Source organism: Ranitomeya imitator, chromosome 4 (genome assembly GCF_032444005.1).
Source record: "Ranitomeya imitator isolate aRanImi1 chromosome 4, aRanImi1.pri, whole genome shotgun sequence".
NCBI lineage: Eukaryota > Metazoa > Chordata > Amphibia > Anura > Dendrobatidae > Ranitomeya > Ranitomeya imitator.
In genome coordinates this window covers 525,304,751-525,320,292 of record NC_091285.1, presented here as the reverse complement: position 1 = coordinate 525,320,292, position 15,542 = coordinate 525,304,751, and the positions used below count along the sequence as shown (strand labels likewise).

The 15,542-nt window shown below is 44.4% G+C and overlaps 1 protein-coding gene across 1 annotated transcript in view; it reads right to left on the bottom strand.

Annotated features, from left to right (window-relative positions):
- Window positions 1-15,542, bottom strand: part of LOC138676645 (ADAMTS-like protein 5) — a 95,327-nt gene that overhangs the window by 10,991 nt on the left and 68,794 nt on the right. The window contains exons 8-11 of the mRNA XM_069766146.1: window positions 14,491-14,574; window positions 10,375-10,538; window positions 8,289-8,457; window positions 5,835-5,930 (exon numbers count right to left, since the gene is read on the bottom strand). Of these exons, the coding sequence (XP_069622247.1) occupies window positions 5,835-5,930; window positions 8,289-8,457; window positions 10,375-10,538; window positions 14,491-14,574 (513 nt within the window). The remainder of the gene's footprint in view (window positions 1-5,834; window positions 5,931-8,288; window positions 8,458-10,374; window positions 10,539-14,490; window positions 14,575-15,542) is intronic.

Genomic DNA, 15,542 nt, shown 5'->3' with positions numbered 1-15,542 from the left:
CTAAATATCAATATTAAGGCACAAGAGTGCATGCGGTGCCGCACTGACGAACGCCACTAACCACCCAGGCTTGGGTAAGGAAAGCACAGAGGAAGTGCACGGCGCCGTACTGGCGGTCACAGCAACTGGACGCTGTAATGTGTGATTCGTGCTGTAGGATAAGTCGGGCACTAGATAGCAACCATACACCTTCCACGAACAGACATTCAATAGGGTAGGGGTATCCAAGGACGACTTGCACTCACAACATACACACATTAACAATTGTACACTAGCGCATGGCCGTGCGGTCATGCGCAGTTTATATAGTTGCAGCACAGGAAGTGGCCACAGAAACTTTGCCCTTCCAAGACCTGCCAAGAGGACCAATGGAATGTGCTGCAGAGCCTGAGCACATGACCCTCGATCTCCAACGGGAGATCTTGCCCTGGGCATGCTCAGTGTGTGCAGACAAGGACTTAGTCCCAGAGAAGTCCGCTCGCCGCTGACCAGCACTGGCTTTAATGGCAGAAGCTGAAGAAGCAGCAGTAACTCTCTGTACAGAGTGAGACTGAGCAAGACACTGGGACCGACGTCCTTGCTGAGCAGACTCCACTGCGGCTGGATAAGAATGGGAGACCGCAGCGGAGATGGCTCGAGATTCCCCCTGTGCAGAAGCGGGAACTCGAGACCTAACATTACCCCCCCTCCTAGGCCCCCCCCCCTCCTTGGGCCTCGTTACGCTCGAAGGCAGCAATGAGCTGTGGGGCCCGAATGTTTTCAGCAGGCTCCCATGACCTGTCCTCTGGGCCATAACCCTTCCAATCCACCAGATAGAACTTTTTGCCGCGTACCACCTTGCACCCCAAAATAGCGTTCACCTCGTAATCGTCCGTAAACGAACCCGATGTCCCGGCAGATGACTCGGAAAACCGGGACATGTATACGGGTTTCAAGAGGGACACATGAAAGGTGTCGGTGATACCCAAGCGTGGAGGAAGAGCCAAACGGTAGACCACAGGATTAACCTGTTCGAGAACCTTGAAGGGACCCAAGTAGTGAGGAGCAAACTTAGTGGACTCAACTCGCAGCCTGATGTTACGGGCGGAGAGCCACACCAAGTCGCCAGGAGCAAAGGTCGGAGCGGGGCGCCGATGAACATCGGCGGAGGACCTCATTCTCTCCTTGGAGGCCCGAATGGCATCCTGCGTGCGGTCCCAAATGTCCCGTGCCTCCACAGCCCAGTCTGCCACCCTGGAGTCAGCAGAAGACACAGGCATGGGCACAGGAACACGCGGATGCTGGCCGTAATTTAGGAGGAATGGAGTCTGACCGGTGGAGTCGGCTACGGCATTGTTAAGCGCAAACTCTGCCCACGGTAGCAAGGATGCCCAGTCATCCTGCCTGGCAGAAACAAAATGTCGTAAATATGTGACCAAGGTCTGGTTGGCCCTCTCTACCAACCCATTCGTCTCGGGATGATATGCCGAAGAGAGATTCAACTCAATACTGAGTAGACGACAAAGCTCTCTCCAGAATCGAGACGCAAACAGGGGACCCCGGTCACTAACAATTTTGTCTGGCATACCGTGTAGGCGAAAGATATGCTTGACGAACAAGACAGCCAACGCCCGTGCAGAAGGTAGCCGTGGAAGAGGCACCAAGTGCACCATTTTGGAAAAATGGTCGGTGATCACCCAGATAATGGTGCAGTTACGAGACTTGGGTAAGCCCACCACAAAGTCCATCCCGACCATCTCCCAGGGCCTGTCCGCCACCGGCAGAGGATAAAGCAAACCAGCTGGCCGTTGCCGAGGAGTCTTGTTCTTGGCGCAAGAGACACACGCCTGAACATACTCTGCGACATCACGAGCCATATGCGGCCACCAGTATGTCCTCGCCAGTAACTCAGATGTCCTTTTGGTACCAAAATGTCCACCCACCCTGGACGAGTGTGCCCAAGAGAGAACCTCCGGTCGCAAACTGGATGGAACAAAAGTCTTGCCCGGAGGCACAGACTCTTGCGAAACCGGGGCCACAGTTCTCAAGCTCTCGGTGGGGACAATAAGCCGAGGCTCCTCCTCCTCCTCCGCAGATGACACAACGGAGTGAGAGAGAGCGTCGGCCCGAATGTTCTTCTCCCCAGAAAGAAAATGGAGGGTGAAATGAAACCGGGAGAAGAATAAGGACCATCTGGCCTGGCGAGAATTCAACCGCTGGGCTGTCTGCAGGTACACCAAATTTTTATGGTCTGTGAAGACTTGTAAGGGAAAACGTGCTCCCTCCAAGAGATGTCTCCACTCTGAGAAAGCCAACTTCATGGCTAGCAACTCCCTGTCCCCGATGGAATAATTCCTCTCTGCTGGTAAGAAGGTCTTGGAGAAAAAGAAGCAAGGATGCTTCCGACCTTGAGCATCCTTTTGGAAGAGGACTGCTTCAGCACCAACAGAAGAGGCATCCACCTCCATGATAAATGGCTTATCAACATCGGGGCGATGTAGGATGGGAGCGCTAGCGAAGTGTGACTTTATAGAGTTAAAGGCCTTGGAGACCTCCTCAGACCACAATTTGGGATTCGCCCCCTTCTTGGTGAGGGCAACCAAGGGAGCTACCAAAGTTGAGAAGTGCGGAATGAACTGGCGATAATAATTAATGAACCCCATAAAGCGCTGCACCGCTTTAAGAGAATGGGGTTCCTGCCAGTCCATCACCGCCTGTAGTTTGGCAGGATCCATAGCCAATCCCTGGGCAGAGATGATGTAGCCTAGGAAAGGTAAGGACTCCTGCTCAAACATACACTTCTCCAACTTGGCATAGAGGGAGTTTGCCCGTAGGAGGTTGAAGACTTTGCAAACATCTCTCCGGTGAGAGTCAATATCTGGAGAGTAGATGAGAATATCATCCAGATAGACTACGACCGAGGCGGAAAGCATATCCCGGAAGATATCGTTCACAAAGTCTTGGAAAACGGCTGGGGCATTACAGAGCCCGAAGGGCATCACCAGATATTCATAGTGCCCATCCCTGGTGTTAAAAGCCGTCTTCCATTCGTCCCCCTCACGGATGCGAATCAGGTTGTAAGCACCCCGCAGATCTAGTTTAGTAAATACCTTTGCTCCCCGAAGCCTATCGAAGAGCTCAGATATCAAGGGCAAAGGATACTTATTTTTAACGGTGATGGCATTAAGACCCCTGTAGTCTATGCATGGACGCAATTCCCCATTCTTCTTCTACACGAAGAAGAACCCTGCCCCTGCAGGTGACACTGACTTCCTAATGAATCCTCTTGCCAGATTTTCCTGGATGTACTGTGACATTGCCTCCGTCTCCGGGAGAGATAGCGGATAGACTCGACCCCGGGGAGGCTCAGCACGAGGCAAGAGATCAATAGGACAGTCATAGGGGCGATGGGGCGGAAGGATCTCCGCCGCCTTTTTGGAGAACACGTCTGCATAAGACCAATACTGCTTGGGGAGAGAGGAAAGATCTGCGGGTACCTCTGTAGAAGCAACCTGAACGCACTCCCTCTGACACCTACCCCCACAAGATTCGCCCCATCCCAGGATTCTGCCAGAGGACCACTCGATATGAGGAGAGTGGTACCGTAGCCAAGGTATTCCCAACAGGACCTCATCAATTCCCTCAGGAATGACGAGCAGAGATATAATCTCCTGATGAGATGGCGACATGGACAGAGTAAAAGGGATGGTCTGGTGTGTTATCTGTGAGGGCAGTGTCGACCCATTCACCACTCGTACCGTTACTGGTTGAGCTAGCATAACCAGGGGTATTGCGTGACGTTGGGCGAAGGCAGAAGACATAAAATTGCCCTCCGCCCCAGAATCCACGCAGAGCTCTACCGAGTGGGAGAATGAGCCTATAGTAATTGTCCCCTTAAAGGACAATTTAGAGGCAAACGTCGCCGTGTCTAGTGTACCTCCACCTACTACCACTAGACGCTGACGTTTCCTCGACCGCTGAGAACATCTGGTGGCTAGATGTCCTGACTGCTGGCAAACATGACAGACCTTGAGTGCACAAGCGGTCCGGGACTTAGATCCCGCTTGTGACACTTCCCTGGCCTCATGTGACTCAGGAACCAGGACCGGAGATTCCAGAGGTTTGGCGAAGGTAGGAGCCAGCCGAAACCTCTGCCTACACTGGGCTCGCTCTAACCTCCGCTCGTTAAAACGGAGGTCAATTCGAGTGGAGACAGTTATTAACTCCTCCAGTGTGGCAGGAATCTCCCTAGTGGCCAGAGCGTCCTTAACGTGGTCAGCCAGGCCCCTCCAAAAAATGGGGATAAGAGCTTTATCCGACCAATCCAGCTCAGAAGCTAAAGTGCGGAATTGGACGGCAAAATGACTGACCAAGGACTCACCCTGAGTTAATGCCAGCAGTTGGAGCGCAGTATCATGGGTGACTTGAGGTCCTAAAAAGACCTGTTTCAGAGTGCTCAGAAACAGCGGAGCACTCTGCACCACATGATCGCCACGCTCCCACAGCGGCGTAGCCCATTCCAACGCCCTGTCCGACAAGAGAGACACTATAAATACCACCTTAGCCCGCTCTGTGGGAAAACGTGCAACCAGGAGCTCGAGGTGAATAGAGCACTGACTCACAAATCCCCTACAAAATTTGCTATCACCAGAAATTTTTTCTGGCAGCGGGAGGCGAGAAAATGTCGGAGCAGGGGTGGCAATGGACAGGGTTGCTGCAGCCACGCTAGCAGCCTGTACAGCAACTGCGGTAACATCCACAGCTGAGGTTGCGCTCTCAAGAGCCGCCAACCTACCCTCCAGCTGCTGGATATACCGCAAGGATTGCTGTTTGTCCGTCATTACTAGCCAGACCCTGGCGCTAGTGTAATGTTAGAGCTAGCGGAACGCACCAAATAATAAGACAGATAGAGTATGGTGCGTTCGCAGCCCGGGGTCCACCGTGCAGAGATGGAACCTGCTGCCAAGTAATGACGGACTATATGGCGGTACTCATAAGTATACACACGTGGGTTAAACTTCACCCAGCGTGAAGGAAGCGATCCTGTTGCAGAGATGGCTCGAGATTCCCCCTGTGCAGAAGCGGGAACTCGAGACCTAACAGACGGCCTGTCACAAAGTCAGAACCATCTCAGCACCTGCAGAGAAACGTAGGACTGGGGAGACATTATAAAATGTGCTGCACTATCCCAGGTCCCCTGACATACAGCAAAGTGTACCTACTGGAGGAGACTTAAAACACTTTTATACGTGAAAATGTAGGCGCTTGTGTCAACCAGATTACACCTGAGAAGCTTGTACAACTACACAGCAATAATGTATGAAAAGGATCATATATGTATATCTATATCAGACTTTACATATGTGCTGACTGATCATTGTTAATCCAGGGGGACCATAGTGTCTTCATCCATTTGCCTGTTCTTGGGGCTTATTCTGAAGTTTTACATCCACCCCATTTTGTTGGTGTAGAATTTTAAATGTTAGAATTGTTTGTCTGTGTCGATTTGTTATTTAATATTTTTGTCTAATTATTGACTCCATATGGTTCTGCATAACTTTCATTTCTGCAGATTCTTAATCACAGTACACCTCACAGTTTTTAGAGGACTTTTGGGGAAAAAAACTATGACCTGATTGGTTGTCATTGGCAAACACTCCAATCTACCTAATTTTTTTCAAAAAATAGATATAAATCATAGGAAGTGCCAGAGAATGTATGTGTAGTCACTATCCTGTGCACCCACATCACAGCTGGTATACATGAATTTAGTTACTATGGTGCATTACCCGCAAACACACTGTGGTGAACAAGTCACATAATACATTAATACCATCAACTGTGTCACTATTTACCATCTCTTTTAGATTCATTAATCCTATTCAGCTCTTTGTTGCCCCGTTCATGCCGGGCCTGGGGCGGCCATTTCTTCAGTGTTGTCTGTGGAAGCACTGAAATTAATTAAAAAAAAGGGTTTTGTAATATCATCAGCCCTTGTTAGTATTGGAAATTGTCGGCATAACCCGCAATCATTCCCATTTGTGAAAATCCTAAGCGCTGCTCTGCCGTTCCCATAACAAATAAATGGAGAGTGCCAAAGTGACCACACCTCGATCTCTGGAGGAGGCAGGACTCTGTTTTGAAGACATTTCTAGCTTACCCTGTGACTATGTCATAACTGTATAAGGAGGGAGTAACACTTTAATGGCGGGTAAAGCAGAGGGTACAATCAGTTCCTAGAGGCAGAATTTGGAAGACCATATACTCTGTGTTTGGCCTGAAACGGATAATTAGGCGAACGTTGTGAGAAGATCCCAGGCAGTCTACTGCTCTCAGCCAACTATGTGACGATACCCTATCGTACTCCTACTAAATGTTCATCTGGATGCCAGGTGTATCACACAGCCCGCCCAAATCTGATTTCAGGGGCTCCATAACAGTAGATAATAGTAACGAGCTTTGCTATATATCTAAAAAATGTAGAGCCAACGTAAAGATGGCCAAATGACAGCAGAGTTGAACTACATCTGACCATTAGTCTGCGGCTATGCTGAGTGATACAGCGGAACAACTTTTTTGTGATCTTCAAAGTTACTCACTTGGCAGATGCCTAAAACATGATGTAAAAAGCCCATAATTCTTCAAAGAGGACCTGGACTTATTTTATTCCCACTGATCACCAGAGTATTACGGATCTTTCTTTCTTAAATTCACCATACAGTTCCAGAGATATGTGTTCTTTCATTTAGTGCATTTCATTTTTAATTCACTTTACGAAGGGGGCGTGGGTCACAAGATAATTATACATATCAGTCTAGACACGCCCCCAGATAATCCTGTGAGACACGCCCCTTTATAGCGACCCCCCCTTCGCAAAAAAAAAAGAGCACTAAATAAAGTGGACCATATGTCTGGGACTATGTGAAGGATTAAACAAAACAGAAATGAAAATAGCATACTCGGAGGAGCAGTAGGAATAAAATAAAAGCAAAAACTGCCTGGTTTGACAGGTTCTCTTTAAAGCCGTGTAGACACTGATAACTGCAGCAGTGTATCATATCTATAGATGTCAGATATGCGTGTGCCAGCAGTGTACATCAGTGATGTTTAGTAATGTTGTATCCCTGAATAGAAACAAGATGATAGATTGAACCCGCTGTGTTGGACATCAGGATATAAGCTATGATTTTTATCATGTAAGTGAATATTGTAGGAGGTAAAATGGAAACAATCACATACAGCCGTCACGTCCTGTCATTTCACATCTAATGAACATGTCTCTTTAAAAAAATCTCTGAAATAGTGAACTAAGGCATCATAGATTTTACAGCTGCTCTCAGGTTCATTAACAGCTGTCTTCACACACCACTTAGGGTTATCTAGTACATTCATTTTCATATACTGTTATTTAAAGGGAACCTGTCACCCCCAAAATCGAGGGTGAGCTAAGCCCACCGGCATCATCGGCTTATCTACAGCATTCTGTAATGCTGTAGATAAGCCCCCGATGTATCATGAAAGATGAGAAAAAGAGGTTAGATTATACTCACCCAGGGGTGGTCCGATCCGGTGGGCGTCGCGGTCCCGTCCAGGGCCTCCCATCTTCATAGGATGACGTCCTCTTCTGGTCTTCATGCTGCGGCTCCGGCGTACTTTGTCTGCCCTGTTGAGGGCAGAGCAAAGTACTGCAGTGCGAAGGCGCCGGGAAAGGTCAGAGAGGCCCGGCGCCTGCGCACTGCAGTACTTTGTCTGCCCTGTTGAGGGCAGAGCAAAGTACGCCTGCGCCACAGCCGAAGCATGAAGACAAGAAGAGGACGTTATCTGATGAAGATGGGAGGCGACGGACCGGACCACGACACCCATCGGACCGGACCGGGACCGCCCCTGGGCGAGTATAATCTAACCTCTTTTTCTTATCTTTTAGGATACATCGGGGCCTTATCTACAGCATTCCAGAATGCTGTAGATAAGCCCCTGATGCTGGTGGGCTTAGCTCACCCTCGATTTTGGGGGTGACAGGTTTCCTTTAAAACAACAATGTCAACTGCATGAAGAGTTCACCAGATGCCCATACTAAACACATAAGCAATCCATAATAATATTAGATTATTCAGGCAGAAGGCATCATTAAGACAAACCAGCAGTATGCACGGAATCCCTCTAGGACTAGGTAATGGTATCTAGGTATTAAAATATATGCAAATAGCATATCCGAGTAAATATCAGTGGCATAGAGTCAGTTTTCCTTCCTTTTGAAGATAAATATTTGCTGAAAGAAGAGCACCTACAATGCCAATCCGCTTACTTACCACTATGTACTGTAGCTGCTGGACCTGGAGTGGTGGGAGGAAGGGTTGGAGATAGGGCTGTTTCCACTGTTTCTTGTAAGGAGCTGCGGTCTCTCTGATGGTTGATATAGTAATTCTTAGGAAGCCAATACTCATATTCTATGCCTGAATTCTGCTCTGTGAAAAGGACCTTGAAAATGAAAAAATCATCATTAGCCATCATCTTCTGCAATTCAAGGGGGCTAAACAAATTACAGTAGATTCAACCAAACCCACCATTTTTATCAAGCCTGGCTGTCTATATAATGTGTATGGAGGCCTTTCAACTCACCCGCTACAGATGATGTCCGGGGACAGAAGAAAGGATATGTTGAATTTCAACATCCAATCCTTTGGCTATCAAGTGAGATGAGCTGTCACTAGAAGGGTTTTCTAGCAGCGGCTTATTCCTCCTCCCAGCAGTAGCGGCGAGGGGATCCGGAAACCAAAATTGGTGGTGTCGGCCGGAAAAATAAATATGTAGTACAGAGGAACCTTGAGGCACATAAGTGAGTCCAAAGATATATTTCGTATTTATTGCGATGATTAACAAATGTTTGGCATAAATAACAGAACCGACATTTCGGCCGTAATAGGCCTTGTTCACAGTTAACTTATTCAGGAAAAGCAATAAAGGTGAAGTCTAGGTCACCAGGAGATAAGTGTGGCCATCGTGGCATGGCTCCTCGTGTCATTGAAAACACATGCACGCTTGGCTGAGCTGAGCATGACTGTTTATGGCTATGATTATAATGAATGCCAAAGTATATCTGTTTCTTCAGTTATGATTTGACATCTGTTTCTTCCCTTGTGGTTGTCACAGGCAGTGACAAAAGGTAGCAAATACCATTACATTATAGCTCCTATAGGAGTAGTCACCACAAATTTTTGATTCCTGAATAGATAATGCATTAAGTATTTTCATGGTGCAATCAAGAACAAGAGGAGTATTAATGGCAAATTGAAAAAAAATATTCTTTATTGATAATAACCCATAATATCACAAATAAGACATAAACATAAAGGATGACAACGAACCACAATCCCCAGTGGCAGATAGTAAACATCTAGCAAAATTTCGTACTACCATGAAATGGCAGGAATATAAGGTCCATCATTGGTGTGACCCAGCAAAAATGGAAAACATGAAAATAATTGCCTCAATAGACATTTAAAACCAAATTTAGCCAAAGTGCCTGTGCAATATTGAATGACTCAAAACTGTATTGCACCTTACCCATGATAGATCAAGTAGCAGCCACAGGAGATGAGCAAATAAGCAAGAATAGAGCTGGAGTGTTAGATCTACAATAGCTCTTCAGGTTCACTTGCACAGCCATTGAAATGCTGATTTTTCAGCAAAAGGACATGTAAAGGTATTGCTGGGCTTGTCTTGAGCTACATCGGCATGTAAATACATTGTAAGTACAATCCTGCTGGCAGGGATGATTGATGGTAATGGCTCTGGCAGGGATGGCTGACGGTAGTGGCTCTGGCAGGGATGGATGAAACACTCTCTGCAACTGAGAAATTCCCATTCCCCTAAATGCACTCTGACACTGTCTTGGTCAGGCATTTTGGCAGTGTAGATTTCCAGTCCAGATTTAGCTTTACGCCGTTGTACATTAAGATGCAGCACATAATAAGATACTAAATTAGCTGCCTTTTTATTTTTTATCAGGTTATTTCAGATGTCTGGAGGGGATGATCAAATGCCAGTGTTATTTTTGTTGTTGGTTGCCTGGAAACATTCTTCTACAAAATGGATTATCATGGCATGTGACGTTTCTGGTTTGATTCAGGGTTTTGTTTCTGCATGTTTATCTATCAACTGATAATTAATTTACTTAACATATTGCTATTTTAGACACTGCACTTTAGTTCATGTCAAAATAGTATGAGTGAATGGATTAAAAGTTTCAGATACTGCGTTCAAACATGTTGTACTTCTCCGCAAGTGTATATCATGGTCTGATAACATTGTGGCGCTTTTAGGTTATTACATCCACTATATTATTGTGTAGTGCAAAACTGAGGAAAATAATAACAGCACGTATGAAAAGCTCACCATGACATGCAAATCCTCATCAGTTGGTCCTGTGGCCTCAAAAGTTTCCTGGTTGTCAGCGGAGCGCTTGTACTGGACCTTGGTTCCTGCCACATTGAATTCTCCGGGGTGATTAATAGCCCAGTTGCCATTGATGACATAATGATAATTTTTATTTCTCAAGGCTGATAAAAAAAAAAACAGGGTAAGTGTAAAGTGAGAGCGAAACTTAACAGAGGGAGATTACAAAACACGCATTCCACAGCTCACTTAACCCAAAAGAAGACGATGTCTGGCTCCACCGAGTGCTGGGCAGAGCAGCGTTACCTCGTTTTACTAGTCTCTGTAAAATAACCCTGATACTAATGAATATAAATCATATTTTATTACCAATCATTAAGTAATACATTAAGTTATAATCTAACTAGACTATTAAAAACCGAACTTTATGGTCTGAACATGTCTGTGGAGTTTATAGTTTTTTTGCATAATGTTGGATGACAAAGATGCCCAATTTAATCAGTTCTCGGTAGAACACAACTAACAACCAACTGATATATTTTTACATTTCAGCACCCAAAGAATTGCCACACAGAAACCTTAGCTATGAGGATATATACAACCACTACTTTATCAACCCGGAATAATTAGGAACACTTCATCTTTGGTGGCATTTACACAAACTGCAAGTCATACCTCAAAAATAAAAAACTAGGAGGCTGCCCCGCTCTATTTTATGGCCTGCCGGCACGTTGCGAGGTGAACTTTAGGAGTTAGGGACCATCCTGATGAGGTACACCTTGTCGCGGTAGGATAGCTTTTAAGCATTTTTGATCAAAATAGTGTCAACTAAGTACCCCATGTTATTTACATGTACGAATGTACTAATGCTATTTATTTATTTTCTGCAGGGTATATGCTCAATTGTTTTTATCCTAAGTTCCCCTTAGATATAAAGCCGCGAGTTTATGTTTCCCGTCTTTTCTGTTATTTTAATATGTCAAATACCACAAGATTATATTCTTTAGAAACCTACAAATCGCAGTTAAGATACTTGTACTGGAACAGTCAGGGAGCAAACAAAAAATAAGGTCTGATTTTTTGTTTGCTCTCTGACAGTTTAATTACAGCCTTTCTACTGTGGTTTTGTAATGGTTTTCTTTTTTGCACGCAGCTTCATGCTTTTGGCAAGTTTTCTTATAAAGATTAAAACAAATTTCCTAATCAAGAGCCAAAGACAAACTAAACTCGTACAAAAACAAACAGAATGTTACAATTACGAGCTGAGATTTTTGTGTTGTCTGAAGGTGCGATCTCGTCACCACAACACTTTCTTAAAGGGATTAGCCATGAAAGTTTCTAGCAACAATGGTGTAAAATAACAAAAAGGGGAATAGTCACCTTCATATTTCCCTGATGCACTCATGCCAACGCTAATCTGGTCCCCCGCCAGACTCTGACGTGACATGTGACCCCTACAGCCAATCACTGCTAATGGTTGTGACATCACGATGGATCAGGGAATCAGCAGCAAAGATTAAGTACAGTATGCATCACTTTTTTTCTTTTAATTATGGTTTTTTAGGCTGCATGGGGAATGGACCGATTTTATCACATTTTGTTTTCTACTGCGTGAATATTTTTCACTTAAACATATTACCTAGAATTGCTTTACAATGTGAAATGACTAACTAATGACATGACTTAACACTCAAGAGGATGGACAAACTGCCATGCAAACATGGTGCCAGTGATGAGGCAATGACTAAGATATACGTGTGATGATTGATAATCTGTTTTATACATTACTAAGGGAGCTCAGGTTTCCATACATAGCATTCAACACATATGAAGGCAGAAAAACAGACCTCATTCCCAAGTAGTAAGAAACAGCAGGAGTAGATGTAATAGAAGGCTGAATCTGATCTTAGACAGGTAATGCCTCTCTTAGACAGGTAACATCTTGCCCAAGAATCAGCCTATGAAGCAAGTCCAATGAACAGATAAGAATACATTTTCGTTAAAAAGCCAGAGGGCTCTGAAATGCCTCCTAATGAGATATTTCAGCTCAGATTAAACACACGCTTTCCTTGATTATTTTGGGAAAGTATGTACCGTAATTCTTTTCCATGACAAGTATCTGAGATAAAACTATGTGTCCAAGTCTACATTTCTAGATTGAAGAAAATAAAGAGGCCCCGGTGGAAGGCTAGATGGAAGAGCCAGTTGTAGGGGAAGTTAAAGAGGCATGTTATGACAATCTAATTCTGAAGGATTTACAGCAGTGTCAAGAACTCCTCATCCACTGACATACCATTACACCCATCTTCACTTTAAATTTTAATTATTGTGCTGTCAGAGGGTGAATGAACTGGTTAAACTACCCCGGGGAAAATATTAAAGTCATACGCCCCTTTACAACAATACTTTACAAAATGTCAAGTTGTTTCCCAAGTCAACTAACATTTACCAAACAATTCTAATGGAGTGAGTGACTTTCATACTTCTCTATGTAAAATAGATCTTTATCAAACCAATAACATAATGAAAACTCATTTCATCTTCTGGATGAATTCCTCCCCATGTTAAAGATCTCTGCTTGCTTTCTATGAATGTTCTTGATATAACAGAGGCTAAAATCAGATCCGATAACAAGCCCTGCAACTGGATGAGGACCAGTGCCATGACAGCAATAAGAGATCTTGTAAACGGTTGGAGACTTATTCAAACAGTTATGTCAAGAAAACTGTAGAACATTTGATTAAGCAATAGCAAAGCTGCACTTTTAAAAAGCTGGAAAACTGATCTTGTCAACAGGATGCCATTTGTAACACAGAAAACAACTTCGTTTAACTCTACATAAACGGCAAGCTACAAGATCTGAGAGGTCCACTGGGGGGTCTTGAAAATGCCATCATAATAAGCAGAAGAAAAGGTTGCATCATGCATGATCACATACAACTTTTGGAACTGCAAAAAAACAGATTATGTTGCACTTTATATTTTATATTGAAATGTTTTCCGTTAATATTGAAAATAAATTAAGTTTCAAAGACAAAAATGATGGAATGCTCTGGGAAATCCATAGTTTATGTCCAACCTATTAGGGCATATAGAACAAATGAGGCTGGGTTTTCAAGGTCTTTTTTTTTTTTTTTTTGTTTAGATGATTTTGAAGCCAAAATTTAATTAAAAAAGTGTAATCTCTCATTTTGAGGTATCTGCCATTTATGTTTACACACCTTCTCCTGTACTCCGCCTGCCTGTGGTTTAATGGCCTTAGTCTGCCTGAGACTTAACGTCCTCTGCTTGACTGCGGTTTCCTGAAATCCCCCGACTGCCTGCAGTTTCCTGACATCCTCCGCCTGCCTATGGTTTCCTGACATCCTCCGCCTGTCATTTTCTGTTATCCACCTGCCTGCGGTTTCCAGACATCTGCCTGCGGTTTCTTACATCCTGCCTGCGGTCTCCTTTCCCTTGGTTGTCCATGTCCTGCGTGCCCCACCTAGATGCTGCACCGTTGCCCTTACTCCGTGTGCCCACCGTGGTCTGTTTGCCCATCCGGACCTTGAGCTTGGTGGATTCACCTCACCTAGTGATCCAATCAGCAACTTTTATGAAGTTTTCCCTTTGGGAACCACGGACGGAGCTATTCTTAATAATGAAGAAGACAGTCACTTTGTGCTTCATCTGTCCTCTGTTCCTGTAAATAATAAAAGCCAGAGGGAACACAAAGTGACTCAGTCTGCCTCATAGTGAATGACTCCATAGGGGAATCATCTGTGTAGGTTTTTAATTAGTGCAACTGCTTTATTTTCATCATGTCACCATCTGTTGTCACTTAAAGGGAATCTATCAATAGAATCCATCGTCTTAAGCCATTTATATGGGCACACAGGTCATGGAAAGTTGAATAAAATAATACTATAATATCTGCGATTCAATGTCTTATTCCAGAGAAATCCACATTTTTCTTAATATACAAATGAGCTTCCATACGTGCAAAATTTAAAGAGAACATCATCTGGTTACTGTGCTAATGTGACAAGTTATCATAATGTTGTGTAGTAGACATGCACCGGCCTCAGTCCCTGGACATCCACGTACCTGAAGCATTCTCTCGTAGCCTGCACTTACCTAGATAATTATTGCTCTTGTCAGTCACCCTGATGTTAGTGGCACCTGCAGGAATCATGGTCACTTCATTGTATCCAAATAGCCCTAAAATCACAATAATGAAGAACAGTGAGTCCTGTCCAAGATATAAGAGCCATTTTAACGAGGTGAAACACTATCCCTCTCCCCTCAGGCCTGTCATTTTGCTGACAGGAGATGCTGGAAAGATTTCTATGTGCAGACACCGCCAAGGTACAGGGGTTAATAAAACACAGAGCTGATGCACTCAGTGACTTGTGTGTATTGGAACATGAATGTAAAGAATTCCATTTCCTAAGACCGGGAAGACCCTGATTGTTCTCAGCTGTTCCCGATGCGCCATGACCGGCCAAGTTTCTATACACCGGTATGTGTACCTGCATGGTTATTTTGGGTCACTCACATTTAACCGTAAAGACTCAATCTGAAATGAGTAAGACGTCAATAAAATGAATTGTTATACTATATAATTTAAGATATTTAGTTATGTAATTGCAAATTTGCTAAATGAATTTTCATTTATTAAAAGTAATATCTCATAATGATGGACAGACAGACATTTCCCCTTGAAAAGCTGCCATTATCTCCGGGCCCGGATGGGATACACCCCCGAGTACTGCAGGAATTAAGTACAGTCATTGACAGGCCATTATTTTTAATCTTTAAGACTCCATAATAACAGGGTCTGTACCACAGGACTGGCGTATAGCAAATGTGGTGCCAATATTCAAAAAGGGGACAAAAACTAAACTCGGTAATTATAGGCCAGTAAGCTTAACCTCTACTGTGGGTAAAATCCTGGAGGGAATTCTAAGGGATGCTATACTGGAGTATCTGAAGAGGAATAACCTCATGACCCAGTATCAGCACAGGTTTACTATGGACCGTTCATGTCAGACTAATCTGATCAGCTTCTATGAAGAGGTAAGTTCTGGACTGGACCAAGGGAACCCAGTAGATGTAGTGTATATGGACTTTTCAAAAGCTTTTGATACGGTGCCACACAAAAGGTTGATACATAAAATGAGAATAAT